Consider the following 9,329-nt stretch of genomic DNA (forward strand, 5'->3'; position numbering starts at 1 on the left):
GATGACATAGCAGCTGCAAAATCTGGTAGAGACATGAATCAGTATGGAGGCTCATATGAGGCAGCTAAGAGTTCCATATGATCAAAAACGTAAGTAGACCCAACTTCAAAGAGAAAGACTGCTTTAAATCACCCGGCAGACAGTTCCTCTCTTGTCTAGTGTCCAGCTGTTCCTCTTGGTACTTACCTTTAGGTATTCACCCCACGCCCACATCGAGACATCCAGTTCCCTCCCAGCCCATCCCCCATCCACCTCCAGCAAACACTGTAGAACACAGCACAACACAGCAGACAGTCCTGTCTTGTTCTGTCCTGTGCTACTTGCGTACAACACGCACAGTTCGTCCAACACAGTCCCTGAATTGCACCTTCCAAGTAAATTGCTTTGTAGTCAAGGAAAGACAGTACTTCTATGTACCCATACTTGCCCTTCTCATCTCTCGATACCAATCGTATACCCACAATAACATCTTTGCCCCTCCCTCCCTTCCACCCCTTCCACCCCTTTGGCCCCTCGGAGAGATGAGCCCCCAGTCCCCCTTGAGGCCCTTGACGCCCAACCCACCTCTTCACCAACAACTGTATGTACACACCGTGGTCATGACCTGCCACGGACCACCACGGGACTCTCTGCCCGCCCTTCCAGAAGCAGATATACGTACATAGCGGTCCTTGGTCCTTGTATCAAGTAGATGTCTTGATGGCTCAGCAGACCTCGGTTCTTATGCAGCGACCCGATACTGCTATACGACGTGGAAGACCGGTGACGACGGGCGGGTTTGGTCGGTTAGTTTGGGCCTAGGGCAAAGGTGATGACTTGGAGGAGAGTATGGGTAAGAAGACGAAAAATCATTGATGTTCCACATGCAACCTTTCGGGCCGAGTTGGGAAACTTTCGCCTGTCTGGCCGAAGGCTGAAGCATGGGAATGGGTAGGTGAGTTGAGTTGGGAACGAAGAGGGGGGGATCATTGAGCTAAGCTCTGATTTCGTGATTACGCTTGGGTGGGAGATACTCGCCTGACGAGTAGGTATTGAAAATGGTAACAAAACGATACAAGAGTATTGGCAAGACCCGCAAAAGCCATACAGTGTGCAAAGCGTTCAAGGTAAAGAGCAGAAACATGTGAGCACTTGGACAGTAGCAGCAGCAGACAAGACGACAACAAGGCATTGAAAACAACAAGCGATCAAATAAGTGATATACTAGCTATGCAAGAACTAACAAACGAATTCGACAAAAAGGCCACCCACCTAACCAGTCCAGAGCCCCGTTTCAAACAACCTTGTGGGGGTAAATCAACTAGTAAACTCACATGCGCCATTGTGTAAACTGAAAGACAGGTCGGCCACCCACGCAACGATGTTGTACTTGGAAAAGAGCAAACTTTGTTTGGCGCCCGAAAAAAGCAAAGAGTCAGAGACGCGATAAAAAGGAAGGGCACCGCACAAATTGAGGAAAGAACGATGAGTAAACACACAATCAGCCGCCGAGCCCTAAACTCGCAGACAAAAACGCACAACCTCCCGCTTTTTGAACGCTAGAATTGCAAACGAATAAGAAAACAGGGAAAATGATAATGCCAAACCGGATGAAGAGAGATCCCACCGGGAGGAACGGGCCCCTTGTTCCGTTCCATATCGACGACCGCAAAAGGTCTCCGGTAAGATGGTACCATGTCTTCCTTAGATGATCTCTCCTCATTGCTCTGACCACCTCCGTGTACCCTTTTCCACTCCCTTATTCCATCAGCCCATATTATTACCAATTGCTTGGCGATCTCAATGTATCGTATCGTGTGCGTGTGTGTATTGGTGCCATGTCATGAAAGGTGTACCGAATATTAGGACAGATGTATGCATGAGGCGGAAACTGAATGCGCCGGCATCAGGATAGGCGCTGTCCTGTTGAGCAGCGTAACATTGCAAATATATGCCCCATCCGCCATCTAGGATGCGTAGGAAAATAGGAAACTGTGATGTTGACGGGAATTCGTCGACTCATGAAACCAACAATGACAGAAGGGAACCAATGTTGCGCTGGTAAGTTCCGTCTCAGTGCGGCGGTAACCCGCGATTAGAAGGATCCATCTTCATGTCACCCGGTAGGCCTCTGGAATCATGCTGCATGTAGCTCGGATAACTTTGCCCATGAGACACAGAGCCTTGACTAACGTTGGGGCCACGGAAAAGACCGTTACTTGTATGAGGGAGCGTGTCGAACGAGGAACCCATGTACGGTGGCTGATTTTGACCTATTTGTACCCCCTGATGCGAAACAAAGGTTCCTTGAGGGTGAGGGAGTGGCGGATGTGGCGGCTGTTGGGGCTGTTGACCCGGAGTACCAAAGGAGTACATGGTCGCGCTACCTGGAGCTGTTGTAGTCTGCTGCCAAGCACCGGGATACAGCCCGGAGGCAGTAGTGCTTGCGTAGTCGGACGGCGAACTGAACAAGGACGGCCGACGGCTTGTTTCGTGAGGACTCGGTATCATTTCCTGCATCTGAACGGGCGCTCCGTGCTGCTGCAGAGATGCTTGACCTCCCACCGAAATTCCCCCATTCTCCACATAGTGCTGGTCAGGTGTGAGATCTGGCGGCATCAGAGTAGTTGGATACGGATTTCTAATCGGCATCTCGCTAACGAAGCCTGGTTGAATGTTGGCGGTTGGGCTGTGGTCAGTTGTCGGAATAGGCATGAGAGCGTGAGGCATAGTTGTCTTGGGAGGCGAGAGTCGGGATGGTATTACCGAAAGATGGTGCTCGTCATCCTCCTCTCTACACGCATCGTCTTCATCGTCGGATGGGAAGTCTGATTGGTTGTTGTCGGCCATGACGTATACGACCGTATCGCCATCTGGTCAGGTTAGCAAATACTCCCCCAGCTTTGGCACGCCATGGACGTTGTAGCTAACCTATTTCACCCCTCTTGTATTGTTCTTCGACCTTAGCAACCTTGAAGATCTCCTTTAGGAAGGGTTTCTTTTTCGCTTGATTGGGATTGGCCCTGTCATTGAAGAAGCCTCCCATTGCCTCCATTGTCAGCTCCTCCAACTTAGCCACAGTAAGTTCTTGGGCCCGGATGCTCGGATGCTGCTGAGAGTTTGGCTCGACGATGAGTCTCAACAGGTGGCATAACAAACGGAGGCGCTCTGTGATCGTGTTAGGTAGGGGTCTTCAACCAGTCGTACTTCTTGAAATCGCATGAGACAATTGTCTTACCTGGCTTGAACAGGTGGTCCGGCTCCTTGTGCCTCATGCCCTCATCCTTGCTCGGGCCCAGAGGCTTTGGCCACCAGTCGGGAATTTTGGTTCCTGTGTAGGGATGTGTAGACTGCTTCTTGGGTGCAATCGCCTTGATCCACGCTTTGGCAATCAGTTTGCATGTGTTTTGCTGTATCTTCTTGAAGCGCTGGTCATAGAAATCCCACACTTCCTGCGCGTTATTGATTCGTATGCCTTTCTTCGCGGATACGGTCACTGCCGGCTCGTCATCATCGCGAACACGTCTGGGAACGTTAGCCCTTTGGCGCTTTCGGGTCCGATATGTCGGTGGCGCATGATCGTAGAACTCTTCGGCTGTCTCCATACGGCGGTCACTTCCGCGACGGCCATGATACTCTGGTCCGAACGACATCTCATCATAGGCCCCAGCGAGACCATCTGTAAGTCCTGTTAGTGTTGGTCTAGACCGACCATATTAAGAGATGGCCACTCACTCTGAGCAGCCCGTTTTTGATAGCGGATAAATCGATCCATGTCGAAGTATCTTTGGATTTCACCCTCTGGCAGCTTATTCGGTCCTGTGAAGTAGACGGTATGGCCATCTTCGGTGAGAACAGCAAGGAAGAAGCTCTGATGGTTTATCTTGCACTGCTCACGCAAGACTTCGCTAATTGTCTGTATCAATGTCAGTATCGGGTAAGAAAATGAACAGGAGACAAGACCTACAGGTGGTGGGGTTCTGATTCCTGTATCGTAGTAACGACCATTGTCTGGCATGTGTTCCCCGGTGGGCCTCTCCGTCATCCATTGTGGCCGAGTGTAATGGCCATGCCCGTATGTTTGAACCATGGCTGGCACCTCCGTTCGTGAGTTCCGACAAGTGATTGTGTTTCGAAAAGAGTCGACGTGATCAAGAAAGAGCGACGGCCAAAGTGAAGTTGATGAACACCAAATCGTCAACAGGACAAGATGCAATGGCCGGGATGGTTGCTGATTTATTCTTCGATGAGCCTACCAGGCTGGTTGACTGTACAATGAAAACAACAGTTGTCTTACAGCAACAAAATGGCTGAGACGGAGAATGATCCTTTGAACCAAAACAAAGCTGGCAAGTGTCTCTGGGTGTCGGTGGGATAGATTGTTGATGTTCGGTCGAACCAGTTCTTCCTCGACGCGCAGCTGTGGACCACAGAGTGAGCCAAAGGCTAGAGAACTTGTTTCAAGAGTAGTGACCAGGCAAGACAGATTCTTCTCCAATCGTGCAAAGGGACCGGGAACGTGCTGGGAGCGGAGACGAGCTGGAACCACTACCAAACAGAAAGATTGGCGGGATCAGGGTAAGATTAGGTGGATCTATCCACGCAGAGAGAGACAAAGAATGGCGTCCCTAATGTTAGAGATTGAGCCAGAGGTGTTTGGTAGACTATGCGCAGGTGGAGACAGTCGGATCGTGGCTTCAAACAGAAAGTCAGCTGAGGGCAATCAAAGTGATGAAGTTGATCTTACCGAAGTCTTTGTTTATTGAATAAGACTGAGACAGGCCAGAATGAAGAGCGCGAAACTATCGGTCCAATGTTGCTCAATATTCTCCTTCTGAGGTTGTTGGGTCAAAGGATTCAGCGTTGCAAAGCGCGCCCCCTACGTCGAAAAGTGAAGCGGTGCGGGAGCTTGACTGGATACCGAAGGTGGCTGCCGGTATGAATGGTGATAGCACGAATGCTTTGGCACGCACAACCCTACGGGACAAATGGCTGGCCTGGCAATGGGGTAAAGAGGAGAGCAAGATGGGAGCAGGACTGCCTCAGTGGATCCTTGCAAGGAGGAAGAAAGCGTGGACTCGCGCAGCCGTTTGACAACTTCTCCTCGGTCCCACCAGTGGTTGGTTGAGGTTGGTAGAGGCGGGTGCTTGCAACCTTCCGATGGCAACGGCAAGACACAGACAGTGTGGGGATGGCGGGCACCCGGAAGACTCGCCGGCTATGTTGTTCGAAGACCAGTATGATTATCAGGTTGGTTGGCCTTTAGCTTTCGCACCCTGTTGTCGTGTGGGAATCAGTGCCGTGGATGTCTTGTGTTGTTCTGGGGTAGAGGCTCGGCAGGACGGAGGATGAGACTTGTCGGTTCGGTCAGAGATGTGAAGGCGTAGCCCCGGTGATATTGACGACGAGAACGATCGGAAGGTCAAGATGATGACAGCCTGTCTGAGCCACTACCAAGTCTAGACAAAGATGGACAGGTCGATGCTAGCCAAGCGAGGGAAACTGGTTCAACGGCCCGCGTTGTTAGATCAGGTGTTCCTAGTTCAGGATACAAACATGGGAGCTGATGTTTAGGATGGACGGAGATGGGAAACGGGTGATGTTGAAGAAAAAGAAAGAGACGATGAAGGGCCTTGAAGTTGTGCTAAGCGTCCCAAAGAAGCCACCGAGTAAGAGAAGATGCCCACGTAGGAAGAATGAGAACGAGGATGGTCAAGAGAGGGCCTAGGTAACATCTAGATTATCTTGTCCACTCACGCAGTTGAGTCGAAGATGTTCCACCAGAATCAAAGTCCACACACACGCACCGAGAACACTCAGCACTAGCTGCAGGAAGATAGTTTTGAGACGAGGAATACCGAGGGTAAATAACGCACAAGATGATGGTAGACGGACTTTTTTCCTCGTAAAGCCTCGATATTGACCAAGGGTGACGAAAAGACTGAGTGACTGGACTTGGGACACTTTACGAAGGTTGTGTAGTGTCGAGAGTTTCCAAAGAGTCTCCTGTGAGCGGAAGAGCCGGGCAACGACAATCAGACGAACGAGCAGGAAATAGTCCCACGAGGAGAACAAGCTGCATGCCTCCCGGGTCCCCAGTCGCGGTAGAGAAGCAGAAGCCACGCACTGTGGTCAAGATAAGTACCTGGGGTTCATAAAAGATGTTGTTCTACCTGATGGCTGCGTCAGTACAAGAGCATGGGGAGAGGAGGGTGATTCAACTTGCTCCGAAGGCACTATATGCAGTACATCGTCCGTACTCGGTACTGGGTGCATGCACATCCAGAATAATCCCAGACCAGCAGCTAGCATTGGGCATGGTGTTTTCCAGTCTCGCCAGTGTCTATTTGGCGCGCAGTATGGAAGCGTGCCCCAAAAAGCCAACACCACCACGGCACCCCTACTTCCCCTCCCCTTGTCCCACCGCGCCTGTGGCTCGCGTTTGGATAGGCTCATGGGCTGGCTGGTAGGACCGTAGTGATGTACGTGTGGTGTACGTGTGGTGTACGTGTGGTGTACGTGTAGTGTAGCAAGGCCAAGGGTGTGTGAGATGGGAGGGTTGTATTGATACGGGACCGTGGCAGCAAGCATCAGCACCACTGCACATTGCACAAGACTTTCATGGATCTTGTACCCAACCAGGCTCTTCGTTTTCCAGACACTGTAGTCGACGCAGGAGGCAGGCGTCCAAGGTCCAATAGTGGCTGGGCATGTCCAGAGCCTGTCCGTCGACCATCTCGCCTGTTGCAGTGTCCTCTTTTCGGGAATCTCTGTTGCGACAGGGTTGACTACCGGGCGCCCGCCGATTCGGTTGACTTGTCCAGGGTAGGTAGGTACTGCGGGGCTGCTTGTGGATGATGTACCTATTGGCTCTGGTCACGGCGTCATGGTACCAGAGCTGTTATGACCGTGTACACTAGGTATGGTATTAGTGAGGCCCAGACTGCTTGCAACCGCCCTGGTATGACCAGACGCACACAATGAAATACGCTATGATTAGCTATAGCAGAAGTGTTTCTCGACTTCGAGGCGGGCTCACAAGGTGATGTTGAACTTGCTGTTCTTGAATGCCGTATGTAAACCGGACTTGTCAAGTGCCGAGGCAAGATGGAGAAACAGCTGAGGACAGCTTGAGACAGGCAAGGAAAAGAGAACCAAGACACGGAAAGAGAAGAAGCAACCTCAAGGCCCTGATCGGCATCCTGCACACCCGGCGCGTGCATGGAGTTTTGTTGGCTTTCTGACCGCCAAAATCGATTTTAAAAACAGACTTGACCACTTTTGGCAACGTTTTCACGCTATCAGCAGTTCCAAACAGTTTCTACACGAACCAAAGTACAAAATTTCGTACCACGCTAATATAGACCGCAACTCCTTCTAATATAGGTTAAATATTTCTACTTTTTCATAGTATTGAATTCTATATACGTTTAATTCTACTAAAATTGATAATAGTCTCTAGACTACCCAAATAAGACTTTGTATAAAGTATTAGAAGGTCTAGTGCGTATAGACAGTAAAAAACGACGAAAATCCAATTAAATTAGTATAGCTACAGGGTATAAATAAAGTTCTATTGTATTTTAATATATTTTAGGATATTATATTGTAGGATATTAAAAATAATTATTTATTATAATCTTTATACAAATTAATTCTTCAAATCCCGTCATAATATTAATATAAATAATACTAACTGAACTACTTTTACCTTTATTATAGCGAACGCTATCTATATTCTTTTTAATACTAAAAAAGACTGTAAGCCGCCTACCTCTATATACCTAAGTAGCCCAATATATATTAAATAATTAGTTAATACTATATACCATAATTCTAAAACCTAATTTAAAAACCTCTTTCGTATAAATCGATATACTTTTAATATACTAATTACTTAACTTCAAATCTATAATATAAAAGCGACTAAATACCAAACCGTACGCTAGAAAGTAATAATAATACTATATATCCTAATATACGCTAAATCCTAGCGAATTATAGTATATAAATTCTAAATTAATTAAAATACTATAAGTACTATCGTTAAAAATTTACTCCCTAAACTAATCATATTCTATTAAAAGTATGTAAGGTTACTAAGTAATAATTATCTAAACCCTAATATTAAATTAGACCCCACCCTTAACTTTTTTAATATTATATTAATACTATCGATAGGATTTACATTACCGCCTATATACCGCTATAGTAATAATAGGTATCGTAACCGAAAAGGCAACCTTACTTAGAATATATTCGCCGCAATAAAATTCGATTATACTTTTACGTACATACTAGCGGGCGTGGAAAGGTCTTTAAATGATACCTTACTATATATTTATATATTCGGAAAATCTTTTCGAATACCAGAATTACGTTACTATATAATAAATACGGGGTTTAGGACCCGGTTAAATATTGTAATTCCTTATTCGAATATTAAATACTATTTATAAAATTAGAAGAATACAGATAAACCCATAGAAATAACGAAAGAGCTATATAATTTATATTATTCTCGCATCCGTATCGTTGTAAAGCAAATCTTTAATTTTATAAGAAGAAGGTAGAAAATTATACGGATCGCGCCTATCGAATACTCTATAAAGAAATAAATCCAAATTATATACGTAGTAACTAGGCTTTATAACTTTATTACTGCGTATTCGAAAAAGGATCCGAGGGTATTAATATAAATAGAAGAAAGGATAATAAAAATAGCACGCCGGCGAACGAAAGAAATAATAAAGGGTATTCATTCTAATAATATCTATTATAATGCGGCTTAATTAATAAATAAATAATAGTAGTCGATTCGTAAAGGGTAGAGGAGGGAGGAGGAGGAGGGGAAGGGGGGAGGAGGGGAAATAGGGATTCTTATATAAAAAATCGAATTATTTTAGTAAAGTTATATAAAATCGAATTATCTATATAAAATCGAATAATTTAAATAAATCGAATAATATATATAAAAAAAAGGGTATTTACTTCTATAATCTTTAATAAAATTATTAAATTTCTAATTTATACCCCCTCTTTTTAAATCCCTCTTTTCTATCTATCTATATACGCACCCTTCATCGACTCGTTCAACCTCATCCACATCGTTGTAACCAACGGATTATTTATAAAATAATTAATATACGCTATTATTTCCAATTCTAATATTTTACTAGCAAAACGCGTTTACAAATTATCAATAGTAATACTAACATTAGCCGTACTAAGAAGTTTAAGAATTTATAATAAGGCTGCCGCCTTCTCTATCGAACTCGCTAATATCGTTATATCAAACCTCTTCTTACCTCCTCTTCCCCCTTTTATATTTGTGAACGCGATAATTTAAC

The 9,329-nt window shown here is 46.0% G+C and overlaps 2 protein-coding genes across 2 annotated transcripts; both read right to left on the reverse strand.

Annotated features, from left to right (window-relative positions):
- Positions 1–1,078: 1,078 nt before the first annotated feature.
- Positions 1,079–1,922, reverse strand: B0H65DRAFT_277306 (uncharacterized protein). Its single transcript, XM_062822832.1, has 2 exons — positions 1,792–1,922; positions 1,079–1,494 (listed from the first exon to the last, which is right to left on the reverse strand). Coding segments are annotated over exons 1-2 (309 nt in total). The 5' UTR covers positions 1,794–1,922; the 3' UTR covers positions 1,079–1,187.
- On the reverse strand, positions 1,878–4,183 carry B0H65DRAFT_277226 (uncharacterized protein). The gene is made up of 5 exons (XM_062822831.1): positions 3,947–4,183; positions 3,715–3,895; positions 3,218–3,658; positions 2,911–3,147; positions 1,878–2,852 (listed from the first exon to the last, which is right to left on the reverse strand). Exons 1-5 carry the CDS (start codon positions 4,067–4,069, stop codon positions 2,053–2,055), a joined length of 1,782 nt encoding a protein of 593 aa, XP_062679911.1. The 5' UTR covers positions 4,070–4,183; the 3' UTR covers positions 1,878–2,052.
- Between the last annotated feature and the right edge of the window lie 5,146 nt (positions 4,184–9,329).

This window comes from Neurospora tetraspora (assembly GCF_033439725.1).
Source record: "Neurospora tetraspora strain CBS 560.94 chromosome Unknown B0H65scaffold_6, whole genome shotgun sequence".
Lineage (NCBI taxonomy): Eukaryota > Fungi > Ascomycota > Sordariomycetes > Sordariales > Sordariaceae > Neurospora > Neurospora tetraspora.

Excerpts from the sequence above, each read along its gene's own strand:
- B0H65DRAFT_277226 (XM_062822831.1), bottom strand. The coding sequence starts at position 4,069 with ATGGTTCAAACATACGGGCATGGCCATTACACTCGGCCACAATGGATG. Across the intron at positions 3,659-3,714 it reads TCAAAAACGGGCTGCTCAGA|ATGGTCTCGCTGGGGCCTAT; the intron begins GTGAGTGGCCAT and ends CAGGACTTACAG. Across the intron at positions 2,853-2,910 it reads ATACAAGAGGGGTGAAATAG|ATGGCGATACGGTCGTATAC; the intron begins GTTAGCTACAAC and ends TAACCTGACCAG.